Source organism: Typopeltis vanoorti, chromosome 12 (assembly GCF_054136105.1).
Source record: "Typopeltis vanoorti isolate ZY-2024b chromosome 12, IOZ_Tvanoo_1.0, whole genome shotgun sequence".
NCBI lineage: Eukaryota > Metazoa > Arthropoda > Arachnida > Uropygi > Thelyphonidae > Typopeltis > Typopeltis vanoorti.
The window spans coordinates 46,028,617-46,048,947 of NC_143560.1; the positions used below are offsets into that span (position 1 = coordinate 46,028,617).

The window sequence follows — 20,331 nt, forward strand, 5'->3', positions numbered from 1 at the left end:
GTCTGGTCTTATTTCTGCATGCATTTGTAATGGTAAGAGTTTTATTATCACTTTCCTGATATTTACCTTCAGGAATGTTCAGGCTACTGTGACAGCAGTACATGATAAGTTAACATTATTATTAATCTCCTATCAACAATTTTCTTCCAAATTTAGTGTATTACTGGTGAGCACTCCAATATTGTCATATCTGACATTTTGTGCTTCTAAGGCACTTCTGACTGAATCAATTCTTCTAGACATTGGTCTTCCTCTGGGTCTTAATCCTGCCATCTTGCCTTCAAAGATTTGTTTTTTTATCCTTTCCTCACCCCTTCTATTTAAATGGCCATAACTCCTTAGATTAGCTCTGCTTAAACATTCTTAAATGTTAATATTGTCAAGTTCATCTTTAATATCTTCATTTTTAATATGATATGATTCTGCCATTGATGCTACCTGTTCAGGTCCCCAATTTTTCTCAGAGCCCTCATAACTGTCTTTGACAATAAAGAGCTTTATTTTTAACCCAACTCTCAAATCCATAACTGAAACTGGTTGAATTCTGTTTTGTATACTATTGTTTTGGCTAATTTATCTCTTATTCCATATAAATTCAGCTAGCTACCCACCATCTTCACTAAAAACTAAATAGCTAAATATTTTACTTGTTTTATAGACTCTCCATTCAAAATGCAGATGAATTTTTCTGTATTCCTGCATATTTTCATAGTTTTGGTCTTTTTTATTACTGATTTTCATACCAAATTTGTTAAAGCTGTTATTCAATTTAATTAGAGAATCCTGGAGACTTGCACTAGATGTGCTTAGGAGTATAACATATTCTAATTGAGAAATGGAAAGAACATCTATTTAGGATGGAAAGATATCAGCTGCCAAAAGAGGTGGATAGATATAGGCTGGGGGGAGGGAACAGCTGTAAGATGGAAAGACCAGTGAAACAAGAATAGGCAAATGTCTAATTCTTGAAGAGAAGAAGAAGACATTCTAATTCTATTATCAGGCCTAATGCCACTTGCTTTCATTATATGATCCACATGCAGAGAGGTAAACATGAACTATTATATAACTAAAATTCATAACATGTTGGAAACTATTACACAAAACTAAAAAACAGAAAACATGAACATAGAAGCTGGCACAGGTCAGTCATTATTCAGTAAATGTGCACGATAGTTGGCAGAAAAGTTAAAATCTGATGCATGAAAAGATCTAATAAGTGACTCCAAATATCAATAGAATCATTCCTTGGTTTCTGTGGAGTGTGCCTTGTGAGAATCTTATAGGGTGGCGGTTAAAAAAATGTCAACAGCAACTTAGATTCATATGTATATCAAACCATCTGATAATTTTGCCATACCTGAACTTTATGATCATGAGTGCGTCTCTGTTGAGCGCATCAAACACATGACCTATGGTCTCACTCCAGAAGCATTTTGGAATAACAGAAATTTTAGCCTTGTGCTAAAAAAATAAAGTTTGTTCTCTGTTATTCTGATTAGAAAGATTAATAACCTGTTTATCATATAAAAACTTACTTGATCAAGGAGACTGTTTGATAATGCTCTCAAATTTATTGTTATAATGATGAACCTTAATGTTTTAATTTGGTCATAATTTGCCATTGTTCTCAGAAACCTAGATGCCACAACCCCCCCACCTCAGGCTAGTTGTTGACTCCATACAGAGCCATTCTTATGAAATTTTTATGTTCCTTTCCAAACTCCTTTTATGATTCCACTTATAGGACTTTCCTATGATCTATCATAAATACTGCCAGATTTATATTTATCTTGAAAATGAATCATTTGAAGAACTGTGTTCTTCAAATGATGGTTAATTTGACATTAACTCAATCTTCAGCAGTATTCTTTTGATTCCCATCCTTGACTATCTCCCCTTCCTGTGAGGCTCTTTACATTCTTCTATTTTTTTTTCATTCCAGACCAACATTTCTTGGATCCAATACCCTGCTGCATATACCATATGATGCAACAACCCATGGACAGCCGGAAAGAGGGATCCTGGTAGGCTTGCACCAATTTGGCTCCTGCTTTGGCAAGACGGGCAATTCTGGATGGCCCAGCTAGGATCAAATGGCTAGTGGAGTTGCCTGCAACAGTTAATGGTATTGCATTAAGTCTCTCACTCCAGGGTTAGGATCCAAGGCTTGCTATGATGCTGGTATAGTGTCCATGTGGCTCTGTGGTGGGTGGGTGGGGAGCACTTGTGCCAAACAAACAAAAAACCTTTAGCATGAATCCTTCATTCTCAAATGTTTCAGGGTTCCCAACAAGGCACCAATCAAGTATAGTAGTATCTCGCTACTCCAAACTAATAAAAACTGGTCGTTCGGATTAGCAAATTTTCCCCCAAGAGACAACAATAATTAGCATTTAAGGCAAAAATAATCGGATACTAATTGTACATCAATTTAATTCTGTAAATAAATGAAGTAACTGGTAGAAAAAATGCTACTGTACTGTAATGCAAAACTTAAGAAATAATACAAGTTTATTTTAGTAAAAAATTTAGTTAGTATATATATATATCTGTATTGTTGATGATTCTGATTTAATAAAATTGCATAGTTCAGTACATAACTTAATTTGCGCAAAAAATATCACTTTCTTGTACACAACACAAAAAAAGTTTCACAAAATAACACACAAAAAAGTTTTTTTTTATTTCTCTGTAAAAAAGTCACTGATTTTCTTTTGCTTCTTGGAAGCTAAACTTTTTTCAAATGCTTCTTCTCGGAGCTGCATTAGCAATAAAATTTTTGTGCAATGGTGTATCATTCTGCTTAACCCATTCTATATACATATTAAAACTGTCAACTGCCTCTTCATGTTTTACTTTTTTTTTTCTTTGAGTTCTTTATTATCATCATCTTCTAATTCATTCTGTATCATCCTATTTATAATTTCAGCATCTGATTTGATTTTGAATTCACTTTCAGTTCTACCTGTAATCCATTCCTTAACATCTGTTTGTGAAATATCAACATATGGATTTATATTTTTAACTAAATTATGAACGTTTTGAATTTCTTCTTTTTGTATATCACCGTAGTTATCTTGTTAAATTCTAGAAAGCCACAGTTTTTTCCATGATGCTCGAATTGCTTCAGGTTCGAGGCTTCCCAAGCAACAGCATCAACTGAGAATGCTACATCCTTCAAATTTATATTTTTTATTGATGTGGTAACGTCATAATTTTGGGAAATTACATTTAAAAGCAGGTGTTTAAGATCTTTTAATTTAATGGATTGTATTATGTTCTGGATCTATTAGAAGATATGGCCTTGGAAAAAGGAATGAGAGAGGTGAAAGACTTATAGAGTTTTGTAAAAGACACAAACTAATCATTGGTAATACTTCATTTAAACTTCCAAAGAGAAGAAGATATACATGGAAAATGCCAGATGATATCGCAAAATACCAGATTGATTATATGTTAATACAAAACAGGTACAGAAACAGTGTAAAAAGGATATCAACATATCCTGGAGCTGATATTGACTCAGACCATAATTGCTTGTTATGGAATTAAGAATACGATATAAGAAAATAAACAAAGGTAAAAGCAAGAAAAGGTGGAACCTAGAAAAACTCCAAGGAGATGCAGGTAGGAAATTCAGAGAAGAACTGGAAAATAAAATAAGGAACAAAGAGGAAACTGTGGAATCTGAAGAAACTATGGATGTTAATGCAAAATGGAATCAACTGAAAAACTTGATATATGAAACAGCTGCTGAAGAGAAAGTTTTTGTGGAAGGGAAAAGAATTAAAAAGCCATGGATTACAGATGAAATGATAAGAAAAATGGAAAAATGTAAACACTGAAGAGGGAAGAAGAAAATACAAAGTATTAAATAATGAACTGAGAAGAGAAACTGATAAAGCAAGAGAGGAATGGTTGAAAACAGAATGTGAAAAAATGGAAAAAAGGGGGCGATATGATAAAATGTTTGAAAAAGCAAAAGAAATTACAAATTAAAAAAAGCATAAGAAATCTGCCATTGGAAGATAAGCAAGGAAAACTGATTTATGATATTGAAATACAGGGTGAAAGATGGAAGGAATACATTGAAAAACTTTATGAAAAAAATGAAACACCAACAAAAATTGAATTGGAAGAGCAAAATGAAATCTCAACAGAAGAAAGATGTCCTGAAATACTAAAGAGAAAAGTAGAAACAGCAATTAAGGAATGAAAAAGTGGAAAGATGGAAGGAGTGGATGGAATACCTAGTGAAATCCTAAACCAACTGGAGAACAAAGGTATAACAGAAACACATGGAAACTCTGCAACCTCATTTACAAAACAGGAGTATGGCCTAAACATTTCACAGAGAGTATTCTTATACCAATTGAAAAGAAAAGCAATCCTGCTAAGTGCAGTGACTACAGAACTATAAGCATACTCTCACATGCCTCCAAAGTACTGCTAAGAATATTAAATCAGAGATTGTATAATAGAGTGGAGTATTTTCTGGGGGATGATCAATTTGGATTTAGAAAAGACAGAGGAACCAGAGATGCAATTGGAGTAATGAGGACCATATGCGAAAGGAATATAGAAGTAAATAAAGACGTTTATATTTGTTTCATCGACCTTGAAAAAGCATTTGACATGGTGAAATGGGAAAATCTGATGGAAATATTACGCAAAATAGGTTTAGATTGGAGAGACCAAAGGTTAATAGCTGAATTATATATGAACCAGACAGCCATAATAAAGACAAAAGTAGGAAAAACTAAAAAAATGTGTGATTGGCTGAGGTGTAAGACAGGGATGCTGCCTGTCACCAACGCTCTTCAATATATTTGCAGAAGAAATGATAAAAGAAGCATTTTATGAAGAGGAAAGAGGAATCACTATTGGAGGAAGAACAATACAAAATATTAGATTTGCAGATGATCAAGCAATATTAGCTAATACCAAAGATGAACTACAGCACCTCATGCAAAATTAGAAAATATATGCAAGAAATATGGTATGAAAATTAACGCAAAGAAAACGAAAGTGATGAGAGTTTCCAGGAAACCAGGAAGTATCAAGGTGATGATGAATGGAGAAAGTGTAGAGCAAGTGAGACAATACAAATACCTTGGTGGTATAATACAAGAAAATGGAAAATGTGACATGGAAATAAAAGAAAGAATTAACAAAGGAAATATGCCTTTTATAGCAAGAAAAATTTGTTTATTAATAAAATGAATAAAAATCTAAAGAAAAGGCTTAGGGGTGCTTAAGGGTCAAAGCTGTATAACTGAGAGGAGACCTCCACATAGCCTTTAAAGGAATGCGGAGAACCGACCAGGGCTTCTGACCTAATGTCCAATCTCCTTCTCGTGGTGCACCCTGTTGCATATCTACTTGGATACTGAACGAACGAGGATGGGCTGGCAATTTGGGTTTTAGCCGACCAAATTGTATTCTTATTGGTTAAACCAAAATAAAAATGATGGTACGACATGACAAAATTTCATGCCAGCTGGGGCATCGCCCGGTTAAACAAGGCCCCCATTGTTTTCGCCAGGGAACCAGGGCGAACAGCGAAAAGTCAGCTACTGGAATAAATCTGATAACAAACCCCAACTCAACATCACCAGAGTTAAAGATCGGTACTATCAACATAAGAAGCCTGAATGGCAAAAAAATGGAGCTAGCTGACGAATTAGATAAGTACCAGATCGACATAAATAGGGGTGACTGAAACAAAAAAGACAAACACTGGTGAGATCTTTCTGAGCAATAAATACAAAATGTTATCTTCAGGCAATGACCATCAAGGAAAAGAATGGGTAGCCATAATATTCAACACAAAATACGAGGCTAATCTTGAATGGCAGGCAGTCTCATGTAGAGTGATGTGGGGAAATTGAACAATGAGACTTATTTGTGCCTATGGTCCTACAGAAGGTTCTACTAAGGTAGAAGTCGAGGAATTTTTTGATGCTTTAGAGAAAGCAACTGACACAATGAAAAAGGAAAAGTTGGTCCTAGTTGGGGATCTAAATAGCAGAGTAGGAAACGATTGTCAGACATACAAAAATATTTTGGGAAAATTTGGAGAAAAGAGCAAAGCTAATAATAATGGCAAATATCTGTTGGATTTCTGCTCAGGACATGGACTGGTTATTACTAATACCATGTTCCAACATAAAAATGTGCATAAATTCACATGGAGAGAAGAGGCAAGGAATAAGAAAAGTCTCATTGACTATGTTATTGTTGATAGTGATGTTTTCTCCCTGGTGCAGGACACCAGAGTGTACAGAGGATTTGAAATTGGAAGTGATCACTATTTAGTCTTGAGCAGGATAAAATTGAATTTCATACTGAGAAGAATAACATGTATGAAAGTTTTAAGGTGAATAAAAGTTGAGCAGTTCTCAGATGTGAACTGTAGACTAAAATACAGAAAGATTATTGAAGAAAAAATTAAAGAGTTTGAGAACAGGAATCAAACCTTGGAGATTCAGTAGGAAACTCTGAAGAAAACATTGATTGATTCTGCCAGAGAGGCATGTGGTGAGGTTGTCTGCAAGGATAAAAAAATCAGAACTCCCTGGTGGACACAGGAAGTTAAAGAGGCAGTGAAGGAAAAGAAGAAAGCATATCAAAAGTTCCTGTCAAATAAGTCAGCTTTTGCTCTTAGAGAATACAGAGACAAATGCAAGAATGCTAAACACTGTGTAAAATTAGCTAAACAAAAGTCATGGGAGGACTTTGGCAAGAATATAGAAAATAAATATCAAGAAGGTGGCAAAATATTCTGGAGGTTGTTGAAGAAGCTTAGGAATGGAGGAAAGAAATGTAAAAGGAGTTAGAGATGATAAAGGTGACATGAAAACGGGAGAAAAAGATATCCTTGAAGTATGGAGTAATTACTTTGAAAAACTGCTAAATGAAACAAGCAGTGATAACAACACAGTGGTAAAAAATACTGACCAGGCATGCAGTCAGGAATACATATCCATACTTGAAGTAGAAAAAGCCATCAAAGGCTTGAAATGTGGAAAGGCAGCAGGAGTAGATGATATTCGACCAGAAATGCTGAAGTATGGTGGTATAAGAGTCTTACGGTGGCTGCACTGCATAGTTCAGAAAGCCTGGACAGAGGGACGAATTCCCGATGATTGGAGTAGAGCTCTCATAGTACCCATATATAAAAAGGGAAATAAAACTGAATGTGAGAATTACAGAGGTATTTCCCTACTGAGTGTTCTTGGCAAGATCTATGCAAGTATACTTGCATAGATCTTGCCAGAAACAGTGAAGAAGAATTGTGGAAGAAAAGCTTGGTGAAGAACAAGCTGGATTCAGGCCAAATAGAGGCTGTCAGGATCAGATCTTCACTTTACGACAAATAGTCGAGAAAGCATGGGAATATCACAGAGATCTGTATTTAAGTTTTGTCGATTTGGAAAAGGCATATGACAAGGTGCCAAGAGAGAAGCTATTCAATATGCTACAGTTATATGGTGTCAATGGGGCATTATATCAAGCAATACTTAGTCTTTATTTGAGTTGTAAGTCAGCAGTTAGAATTGAAGGAAGTACAGGAAGATGGTTTAATGTGAAATCTGGTGTGAGACAAGGATGTACATTATCCCCTCTGTTATTCATTATCTATATGGATCATGTTATGAAGGAAAGTTGTATTAAACATATCAAAATTGGAGATGTTATTGTCAGCTCTTCGCTTTATGCGGATGATGTTATACTTCTAAATAAATCCGCTACAAGTCTGCAAGATTCTCTGACTAAATTGAATAGCTGTTGTAATAGATATGGTATGAAGGTCAGCAGTAAAAAGACAAAGACAATGAAAATAGGAAGAATCATTGAAAATGTCAACTGTGTTGTGAACGGAGAACCTGTGGAACAAGTAAAACATTTCAGTTGCTTAGGCACGATTTTTACTGAAGATGGTAAATTAAATAGACAACAGAATCAGTAATGCTGGTATAGTGGGAAGTCAATTGAATAAATTCATATGGAATAAGAGAGAAATTAGTTTTAACACTAAATTAGCTGTATACAAGACAGTGTTCAAACCTGTTTTAACTTATGGATCTGAGAGCTTGGTCAGAAGTAAAACACTTCACCAAAGACCAGAGACCGCAGATATGAGAGTCCTGAGAAAGATTAGAGGCGTGAACACATGGCATCAATGGTAATATCATATTAAAAACAGGGATATTAGGAAAGAACTTGACATTGTCAACATCCAGGAATGCGTTAGCAGAGCTAATCTCAGGTGGTATGGTCACTTAAACAGGAATGGGCAAAGAAAGATTAGCAAAACAAGTGTTCTCTGCCAGGTTGGCAGCAAAACGACCCAGAGGAAGACCAAGATATAGGTGGATTGATACGGTACAAAGTGCCTTAGACGATAGAAATAGAAGATCTGATAATGTTGGAATCTTGACAAGTAACAGACTGATTTGGAGGAAAATTGTAGATAGGAAGTTAGTAATGATGTAATTTTGTTCATGTAGTACTATCATATCCTGTATACCCCTTGAGGGTACATGGGAGGAATTTGATGATGATGCTGAGAAAAGGCTTATTAAGTGCTATATATGGAGTATGACTTTATATGGGTCAGAAACATGGACAAAAGGAAGAAAGAAGCTAAAATGTTGGAGGCATTTGAAATGTGGTTATGGAGAAGAATGGAGAAAATAAAGTGGACTGAAAAAATCATCAATGAAGAAGTATTACAAAGAGTTGAAGAAGAAAGGAATTTACTAAAGACCATAAGAAGAAGAAGAAAGCTTAACTGGATAGGACATGTATTAAGAGGAGACAGCGTACTGAAAAGAATGATAGAAGGGAAAATTGAAGGAAAGCGACCAAGAGGAAGAAGACGATGCCTAACGATGCTTAATGATATAATGGGAACAAGAAGATATCAGGAAATGAAGAAGGAAGCAAGAGACAGAGGAAATTGGGGGGAAGAGAATCTGCTGAGTTTTACCATTGGACCTGTCAAGAGACAGAACACTAATGATGATGATTATGTTCTGATCGATTGATTGCAACAATAGAGTAGAGTTTGGAGGCAAAATAATTGTACACAAAATAATAATATATAATAAATATAGTAAAAATAATAAATGAAACTTTTTTTTCTTTCAAACCGCAGTTCGGATTACTGGATGGTTCGGAAGTGATTTCAGAGTGGGATCTCTTTGATGCTCCTGATGAGAAGACACGTTCTGAACTTAAAAATCAGGGAGTGACAGGTATGAGATGCATCCTGATCCAAAGGAATAGTCATTTGGTTCCAACCAGGAACGTCATCCATACTTTTGATACACTTAAGCCCTCATTGTGCATAAAAGCAGAGTGTCTGAACTGTCCTGTTAGACTGTACATTCCTAATCCACTGAGATGCTTTAAATGTCAGAAATGTGGACTTGCCCAAACTGCCTGTCATGGTTTCCACCTGAGCCCAATATGGTAGTAAAGGACATGATAAATCTTACTTTGCAAAGAAAGCTGAATATGTCAGCTGTCAGGGAGATGATCCAGCTTACTCTCATGCATCTCAGAAGGGAAAAGATGAAAAAAGTATTAAAAAAGATTAAAACAAAAACAAATATATCATATCAGCATGCAAAAATGAAGTCAATCACCACCACATCTGTTCTTAAATCCCCTTATGTGGAAAAGGTGGCAGTTAAGAAAATGTCAACTGCAACTCAAACTCATATGTCTGTCAAACCATCTGATAATTTTTCTATACCTGATCTGTTGAGTAATCAATCACATGACCTGCAGTCTCACACCAGAAACAACTCCAAAAATGGTTTCATTCGATCAGAACCAACTTGTCAAAAAGATTATTATTATTACTATGGGCTACTCCAGGGAGTCCTTAGACTCATCGAGGGAGGCCCTAAACATCATGTTCACACAACTGTTCAACATTCTCACAGTATCTATCATACCTTGCCTTGAACTCGCTCACTGTCATAGCACCCACAACAGACTCTGGCAGCTTATTCCACTCATTTACCACTCTAAAAGTAAAGAACCCAGCTCTAACACCCCTGCTAACCATGCTCTTGCCCAGCTTCCATGGGTGTCCCCCTAGTTCTCCCACCACCAGTCCTGATCTCAAAAATATCCTCTGAATTAATCCTATAGAATCCTTTTAGCAATTTGAATGTCTCAATCATATCTCCCCTTTTCCACCTATCAACTAGTTTCTGCAACCCACAAATCTTCAACCTGTTCTCATATGGTTCATTCCATAGACCTGCTATCATCTTAGTCACTCGCCTCTGGATCCTCTCCACCTCCTCCCCATCAAGAAGGAACCGAGGTGACCAAATCTGGGCACAGTAGTCGAGATGAGGTCTTATCAGGGCTCGGTACAGAGGTACAATAACTTGCTTGTCTCTGCTCGTCAAGGTATTTTTCAACAACCATGTGAGCTGATTTAGCTACTTTTGCATTGTGCCCCCTAAACTTCATCTCCCTATCCACCAACACTCCCAAGTCCCTGGCCTCATCAATCTCTTGGAGTACAGTTCCTCCAATGTGGTATACTGCTGCTAATCTTTTCACTCCGAAATGCATAACCTTACATTTTGTCACATTAAATTGACATCCATTCTCCTTAGTCCAGAACTCCAATCTATCTAAGTCATCTTGCAAGACTTTGACATCTTCTGCGTTCACTATCGCCCTACCCAACTTTGCATCATCAGCGAACAAATGGCAAGGATATCACTTAAATGTAAACCATCAGACATCCCACTGAAAAAAATTGATACTTCACTATCGGCTGAAAGTAAATTAAACTTACCAACTGATCCTAACACACAGACAGATGTTTTTTTGAAGTATTGTCTGTTGTTATTATAATAAACTTTGTCACTATAGAAATTGCTGTTTCAAATGCATTAATTAATGATTGATTGTCTGTACTTTCGTTATACATTTTACTACACTCCTGAAAATAATACCAGTATCAGAAGGTTACCAGAGCACAAACTCAAGCACTAAAATATTAATAAAGGAAGAAATAAACAGAAGGCAGTGTAAAGACCTGAGATTGAGTTTGCTATGCTTTATATATTATAATTAATTATCAGGATAAACTGAATAATTTTTCAGTTTTCATCTATAACAGGCAGTTATAGATGAAAATAAGAGGGAATGAGGATATATGTTTTGGAGTATAGAGTGGATATGAAATCTGTCCACCTTCTCAAAATAACTGCCCCCCCCACCTCAGCTACTAGGGGATGCACATCAACATTTCTTTTTCCACTTATCCCCAGGTCTAACAGCATTACAAAGTAAAAGGATCAATCCCTCCTTCCATTTAATATATAGCCCACCTTTTTTACTCTCACCCACCTGCCCTCTCTCTCTATAGTAAGACAAGACCTTCTCTTTTTGCATTCTGTTATTAATGGTTTGATTTAGATCTGGTGCTCTAATACATTACCCACTACTGACCTTTAAATTTAAATATTATAATCAGCACACTTGGACACATTTCAGTGTCCTACAGCTAACATGATGTATGTATATATATATGTATGAATTCGCCCCCCTCCAACCTCAGGAAATTGTAGGTGGAATGTTAGATGCTGAACCCCGACTTTGGAGAAAACTACACAGTGATGAATTTGAAGAGCAGTGCAAAAAAGTTCTTGAATTTTCAAAATTATGGGAACCATATGACTGGACTCAAAAACTGAAATAGCAGATCTGAAAAACTGCTTATAGTCGTTCTTTCTTTCTGTAAGTAATTTTGTAGCTTCAGTATATTTCCTGATGTCATATATGCTTGTAATTAAAATTATATATATATATTTTTTGATAAATGTTTAACACCTTTTAGTAAATACACTTACATGACTGAACAGAAAATAATGTACTGTTATCGGCATATTTCTGTTACTTATGACAAAGTTAAATCTGACCTAAAATTTTTAGTTATTGAAAATAGTTTCAGTACTTCATAGAGGCAAAATACATTTCCTAAATGTCTTGGATAACTCTCATGGTATTATGGTTGACTCTCACTAGCTATAGCAAACTGCCAAAAAAAAAAAAAAAAGTCCTTGTACCCATTGGAAAAATGCTAAAAGCAATTCACTGTAACCATTATTCTTGTGTTCTCTATGTTTTTTGCTATAGTGAAAGTTGACTGTATTTCTTCCCAAGATTAACACTGAGTGCTGACTTATAGTAGCTGAATGAATTACCAATAAATGTGAAGAATGTAAATCTCAGTATAGATGCATGCATGCACACATATGCTGTCATTACATTGTCTGTAAATTATTGGAAGTTGTCCTTAGATTGTTCATAACTTTGATTGGTGTAAAGTTTCCTGACATTGTAACTCCAGGTAAGCATAAGTTGGAGATTGCCTGTACATATCATATTTAATAAAATTTTGATATTCAAATTATTTCTCAGTAAACAACACCTGGTAATAAAGAATTTCTTCACTATTTTAAAATATGTACATAGCAATATAAGTATGATTAGCTTCTCAATAATTATAAACAGTAACATTCTTTTAATATTAGCTGAACTGCGTTGTGCTTTAGATCATAGTATAACCAAACTCTTCTCTTTTTCAGTTCAACAGAAGTGTTGAACTGCTCCTGCAGAAGTGCATACATGATGCACATGATGTTTTTTTTTTCCTAAAAGGACTGATTAAAGTGCTGGCAGTGGGGAAGATCTTACAGACTCATTAAATCATGGTGTGCATATAAGTTCAAGAAGCTATAGTTACCTAACTGAATGCTGATACCATTCAGAGTATCTGTTTCCCAGGAATTGAAGAATGGGGACAGTCTTTTTTTTTTATTTTTCCCTCAATTACCTACAGCAAAATTTTCACTATAATAAAGTGGGCATCTACTGTATGTGTATTATACCAGAACATATATATAGTAGATGTTCACTTTATTATAGTGCAAAGTCTGCTATAGCCTGCCCCATCCTTCCATTTGTGTGAAATAAATACTCAGAGAGATAATTACTAAATCACTTAAGGAATTGACAACGTAGATAAGAATATAAATTAAATTACACTTTAATAAATATTTCTGATATTTCGGCAGCGTCACGTTGCCATTTTCAAAAGGAACTTACAAAAAAGGCACATGCACGTAGGCACTACAACACAGTAACTGAGAATGAAGCGATGAAGCTATTGTTCTCCTAAAACTCCTGATGGTGCCCCCTAGCAGGCTATGTAGGTGTTCTTGGCTGTTGGGCTGAAGGTTTGCTGATGTAAGCCTCCCAAATTTGGGGCAGTGTCATACAACCAAATTTGTTGAGGTTTGGAGAGTTTCTTAGGGCTGAGGCTGATTCCATGAATAGTCTTTCGAATTTGTATTTGCTACGGTGTATTACTGTAGCTTTCTTCCACCGTATTCTGTGGCATGTGTATCCAGAGCATTGTCTGCAAGACCAGAATCGCTGTACTTGTGAAAACAGATGTAGTCCTTGTGTTCAGAAATTCTGATATTCGCTGTCCTGCCTGTTTGGCCAAAGTAAGACAGTTTACAGCTGCAAGGGACCTGGTATATGCCAGGTAGGTCTAGGGGAAGTGGTTGGTCTTTAGTGGAGCGGATAAGGGATGCCAATTTTCTGTATGGTCTGTAACAGGTGGTTAGGTCATGTTTTTTTAAGATTTTGGTAATTTTTTCTGAGGTGCCTCGGATGTAGGGAATGGTGATGGATTAGTGCTAAGAATGGTATGATGTTGTGAGAGCTGCATCGCAGTTTGGGTGGATATATTCCATACTGAAATGTCTCTCCTCATAGTTTTGTGTAAGCATTGTTAATTCCTTAACTTCATCCTTAGGGATGTAGTTAAGGAATTGTTGTATTGTTAAGGAATTGTTAATTCCTTAACTACATCCTTAGGGATGTAGTTAAGGATTTAACTACATACCTATTTCCTGAGGAAATTTGTAACTTTTGCCAAAAATGTATTGCAATTTCATTTGTATGAAATTTATAACATTTTTTGTGTAATATAATTTATTAGTATGCTGGCAATAAATTTATGTCCATATTTGGCTGTAGCCATGAAAATGTTTTCATATACAGGTAAAATATATATAGTTTGTCCTTAGCTTTTGGATACCAGTGCACTTTGTTAATAAAATATATAGATAGAAAACTTAGTTTTCATTTATGTGGCTTAGTGAACATCAAATACCTAGGGAAAGAACTTGTAAAAGTAGAGGAAATATATACGATAGAAATCTCCAAAAAATTATCAGAGGTCAGCTGTTTAGAATAGTTAGCCCAGAATTCTTTTTGTTTTCCATATGTCTTAAGCGGGATTTTTTTTTAATTTATGATAATAGTTTAACTTCCTGTTCTCTCTGCTACATTCTTCATTTGCTACTTGGCTTGTAGTATTATTTTTAAACATATCCTGACTTTGGTTCACTTCTTTCATCAGAACTGTTTTTGTTACCTTTTTCTTTTATTCTTCATGTTTTAATACTTTTTGTAATAGTTAAACCTGAAAATTTTTCTTTCTTTAATATTATCTGTATAATACTTTTCTAAGATTCATTTTCCAGTTTTCCTGTATAAAGCATGGTCACTTCCTATATCATCTCATGCTGGAGCTCTGATATCACAGCCATTATTCTAACAAACAGTTGGACACAAAATTTGTAGTGGGAATTTAAAATTCGTGTAGTTAAAAGTATTACACAGAATACAAAAATATTTGCAGTTTGACTTGGAATTTTGGAAACATATGCATTTAGGAAAAGTATAACATAAAGTTTGTGATATCACTTCCTTTCCTTTAGTGTTACACAGTGAACAGCATTCATTTTACACAAATTATGGAGTCTACAACCATGTTATGAATAATTATTTTAATTTCCCGATGTTCCGACCTTCATATTAAGGTCATCATCTGGAGTATACACATATATATACAAAGACAAGCTAAATTACATTTCACATAGTATGCTGAAGAGACAACGATTTGATCAACGGTTATTCTACTGGCCTGCCTCTAGTGAAAATAAAATAAAATTACAATAATAAATGAAATAAAATAAATTAACTACATCAAACTATATTCTGTTTAAACAGTTTCTCTGTATAAAGCATGTTCACTTCCTATATCATCTCATGCTAGAGCTCTGATATCACAGCCATTATTCTAACATACAGTTGGACACAAAACTGTCTTAAATAGAATATAGCTTTGATGTACTTAATTTATTTTATTTCATTTATTTATTGTAATTTTATTTTCACTATAGGTCAGGTCAGTAGATTAACCATTGAATCATTGTCTCTTCAGCATACTATGTGAAATGTCATTTAGCTTGTCTCTCGATATATGTGTGTGTACTCCAGATGATGACATTAATATGAAGGTCGAAACGTCGGGAAATTAAAATAATTATTTATAACATGCTTGCAGAGTCCATAATTTGTGTAAAATGATTGTGATATCAATTATTTGTTCAGTCTGTTTTGTATGTGACTTTTCTAAAGGGTATTTTTCCATGCTGGTTTTATGGTTTTCTTTATGTTGGTACAATTCATGCTTCTTCTCAGTTCATTTTCTGTACAGAACTGTAATATTTCAATTCCATTTTTATTTTGCACTTATTTTTGGACATATTCCTGCTATCATCTGGAATTTCCAATTGGGCATTTAAATCTCCACCTGCAGTGATTTTTTTTTTTTTAAATTTATAGTTTCTTGTAATTCCTAATAAAATGCATTTATTTGTTTTTTGTTTCCCCTCTTCAGGACTAATAAACACTCATGAAATTTATTAATGATATATGCTCACATTGTATTTATTGCTATGCCTGTTTTCGCCCTGTCTTCGTTGCTTACTTCACTATTTGTTGGTATATATATCTTTGTTTTATATCTTTCCTTTCTTCTTAGTTTCAGATAATACAGCTAGGTAGTGGTTAATGTGAATTCAAATAATGTGATATTTGATTTTGTGTGAATTGTACAATGATACCAAGTCGCATTTAATCCGAACCAAAAACACATGGGGAAATAAAAGAAAAAGTAAAATTGCCATCAGTTTTTTGTGGTTTGTAAACATCTATAAGGAATAGAGGTGTTGCAATGATAGAAATAGAGCATTTTTAACTGTATGGATTGAGAACTGCAATCAAAATCACATCCACCTTTGCAGAGCAGCCAATCAGACAAAAGCTTTAAATTTGTTTAAGAGTGTGAAAGAAAAAAAAAATACAAGAAAACTTTTAAAAAAGTAGAAGAAACTTTTAATACAAGTGTTGGTGGAAAACAATGCCTTCCAGAACATTTCTAAGAAAGAAAGAAAAAAAACAGTTCAGTCTCTGCTGCTGAAATATTTGGAAATACAGCAAAGATGTTTTCATCAGTGTAATATTTAGAATTTTTTTGGTTTTTATTTTTCTGTCTATAACTACTCTGTTAATAATAAATTTAAATTATAAGTATATTCTATTTATCCTTTACTCTAATATTCTTTAATAAAAAAATAAAAACTTGCCTATTTTTGTCAATCTGGAATTAATTACCATATTTTACATATAATTATAAGTTTGAATAGTGCGAATTTGAATAAATTCACACCAATCGAGACCTACCTGTACTACTATTTTAATGTTGCTTTCATTAACTTCTTTAATTAGTTTATCTTTTTTGAATTCATATTCAAACATTCCAGATGTTAACTTGGAATGTTAGACCAAATCCTTATCTGATTTGTTGGTTCATTATTGTCACTCAGTTTGCAGTCTTCATTGTTTTATTGAGCAGATAATTTTACTTCTTGAAGCAGGGCCTAGTGTCTAAATGCCCTTGCATTAATTTAGCATAGACTACTTTGTCAGTATTCTCCATATACCCTCATACCAAGTTGTGGTGTAGAAGATATAAATGAATTTTTTATTTGTAGTGGTCACTATAGTTTGAGTTGTACATATGAACTCAAGACATTTATGATTGCATGGAATATATAATAGGATAAAAGAAGTAAAGTGCACATCAGTGTAGTAGGTGTAAATGTCATTAACCATTTTTATACCCTTCACTAGTTATATTCAAACTATCCCAAACTCAACGTATGTGCAAAACAGTTTTTGTGAATACCGTGAAAAAACTAGTTGGTGCTATTGGCTTGAGAGATGAGATAAAATTTTATACATTTATACAACATAGGAATAGCTTTCTGAGTGCATTATATACTGTATACACAAAATGCATTTTTGAAACCAACATGAAGTCATTTTGCAGGAACTGTTTCTGATAAAATGCCATTCATGTCTTTAAGTTGGGCTACCAAAAGAAACTAATGTAATTTGTTGGCTATAGCTTTTAGCATTTCAGAGATTATTTCATACAAACAACCACTAAGGAATATATATATATATATATATATGGAACAAATCTGAAAACAAACCCCAACTCAACATCACCAGAGTTAAAGATCGGTACTATCAACGTAAGAAGCCTGAATGGCAAAGAAATGGAGCTAGCTGAGGAATTAGATAAGTACCAGATCGACATAATAGGGGTGACTGAAACAAAAAAGATCAAAACTGGTGAGATCTTTCTGAGCAATAAATACAAAATGTTATATTCAGGCAATGACAATCAAGGAAAAGAAGGAGTAGCCATAGTATTCAACACAAAATACGAGGCTAATCTTCTTGAATGGCAGTCAGTCTCAAGTAGAGTAATGTGGGCAAATATGAGAATGGGGAACTGGACAATGAGACTTATTTGTGCCTATGGTCCCACAGAAGGTTCTACTAATATAGAAGTGGAGGAATTTTTTGATGCTTTAGAAAAAGCAACTGACACAATGAAAAAGGAAAAGTTGGTCCTTGTTGGGGATCTAAATAGCAGAGTAGGAAATGAGTGTGAGGTAGAAAGGACTATCACTCAAATCTCCGTTGATGGGGAAGACATGTCCACCACTCAAGACATCCTTGACTCCTTTCAAAAACACTCACTGTGATCAAACAAAAATCTGTTTAAAGACAATAGTACTGTTGGAAATTATAACTCTTGGAATATTAATGGCTTTCCTGTTCATATCCAAGATGGGCTTGACAGACCCATTACAGCATCTGAAGTTACCACAGCCTATAAAGAATGCCAGACAAGAAAATCCCTAGGACCTGATGGTCTAGAGATAGAAATTTATTGTGAGGCTTGGGATTTTGTTCTTCCCATTCTAGTTACACTATTTAATTCCTTTCTCTCATCAGGACAAATATGAAGTGAATTTGTAGCAAGCCATACTGTTCTCATTCCAAAATCTAATAGAGATCACACCTTAATCAGCAGCTGGAGACCTATTTCTCTATCTAATACTGACTACAAGATATTTTTCTGCATTATCAATAACATGCTCAAAGTGGGAATGAGATGGATAATTAAAAGCACACAGGTGTATGGAGTACCAAATCGAGCAGTAGAATTTAATCTATTTCTGCCATGTGATATACTCAGCTAACACAAAAAAAGCAATCGATGCCCATGCTATCAGGAGACCTTACTCAAGCATTTGATAATTTCTGGCATCCCTTTATGTTCCACATCCTCCAGCAAATTGGTGTAGGTAAAAAGCTGCTATCTGTTATCAAAGGAGCCTATGCCAGTTCAACTACCCACCTCCTAGTTAATGGGTTCCTGTCAGACCCAATAAAAATTCCAAAGGGAGTCAAGCAAGGCTGTCCTCTTAGTCCACTGTTCTTTGCATTGGTTCTTGAACCTTTCTTACAGGAAGTTGACAATATACATGCTGTGCGAGGAATAACAGTTCCTTCAATTATAAAGGGAAAATAAGGTATTAGCATATGCCAATGATGTAGTGGGAACTTTGAAGGATAATGATCCCATATATATATATATATATATATATGATCATTAGTTACATTGACTCGGTGATTAGATATGTTCATTTTTTTTGACTGACTGAAACCGAGAAAATAGATAACAAGTTAATTTAATGGAACACACAACATGTTTCAAAACAACTTCTTCAGGTGTGGTTAAAGCAAATTTAAAAAAAACCTTAAAAACACTGTGCCATTATAATAACAGACTTGTAGACTGAAGTTAAGTTTGAATTGTCGTTATAGTCTCTTCTGTAGTTCTATTGTTCTGCAAATGCTAGCATATGAGTTCACGTGTATGCCAATATGTAATGGCAGAACTATGCAAGTCAGGTAGACTATAACTAAGGTTGCTGTTGATCTGAGAAGAGTCTAGGACAATGTCTTTGGATTCAGTTATGCACATTTCCACTTCATCGTGACAAATATAAACGTTTGATGTTGCATTCCAATCTGCTCCGTGTTGGTGACCTTCATCGTTTGTGTTCCCTGAAAATAAGACATGACTTGAGAATGCACTTGCTGTGATTCTATTGTATGAAATGTTTCTCTGATGTTCCTCTAGCCATAGGAGGATTGACTTAGTCTGGCCATAGTATGACCTCCCACAATCACATATTATTTTATATACACCAGGAAACTGAAGATGGTTATGAGCTTGTTTTGGGTGGCTTAGAACTGACCTTAGTTTTGGAAGAGTTGAAAAACATGTTTTTATAAAGTTCTTTCTAGATATTTTAGTTCATTTATTAGTTCTTCTTCATCGGACAATACTGAGCGAGCACGGAGAGCCAATGTGGAAATGATACCTAACTTTTGTGCGGGATAGCGATACGAGGATGCATGTAGGTATCTATCCGTGTGTGTTGATTTCCTGAAGATTGAGATCCTTAAAGAATCAGACATCTTAGTAAGCTTCATGTCTAGAAATGAAAGGGAACCATTTTCTATCTCGGCAGTAAATTTTATGTCTTGGTGGAAGTTGTTTAAATGATTTAAGAAGATGTGAAGATATATTCCCAAACAAGGAATATATCGTCCACATAGCGGAGCCATGTTCTAGGTTTTAATATTGCTTTAGAGGTGGCTTTTTCCTCGAAGAAAATGTTGGCCAGTATTGGAGACAGAGCTACCTATGTCCTGTTTATAAATTTTCTCTTCGAACTTAAAATACTCTGAACTAATACAGTGTGAGAGGAGAGCAAAAATCTTTTTAGAGATCTTGTTTTTTAAAATGCTGAGAACATCTTACGTTGGGACATTTGTATAAAGTGCCACAACATCAAAGCTTGCCATAATATCGGAAGTCTTCAGCTTTATATCTTTGATTTTAGAAGTGAAGTCCGTTGAATTTTTAATGTAAGAGGAAGATTTTCCTACTAGACCTTTTAAGGAGCATGCTAGATATTTTGATAATTT

The 20,331-nt window shown here is 34.7% G+C and overlaps 1 protein-coding gene across 5 annotated transcripts in view; it reads left to right on the forward strand.

Moving 5' to 3' along the window:
- LOC150100748 (pre-mRNA splicing factor CWF19L2) overlaps window positions 1-20,331 on the forward strand; it is a 277,753-nt gene that overhangs the window by 219,590 nt on the left and 37,832 nt on the right. For 4 of the 5 annotated variants that reach the window (XM_090402132.1, XM_090402130.1, XM_090402131.1 and 1 more), the window contains one exon: window positions 11,606-11,784. The exons of the other annotated variant lie outside the window; for it this stretch is intronic. In XM_090402132.1, coding sequence (XP_090258258.1) covers window positions 11,606-11,746 — 141 coding nt within the window. In that variant the 3' untranslated portion in view covers window positions 11,747-11,784. The remainder of the gene's footprint in view (window positions 1-11,605; window positions 11,785-20,331) is intronic. 5 annotated transcript variants of the gene reach the window in all.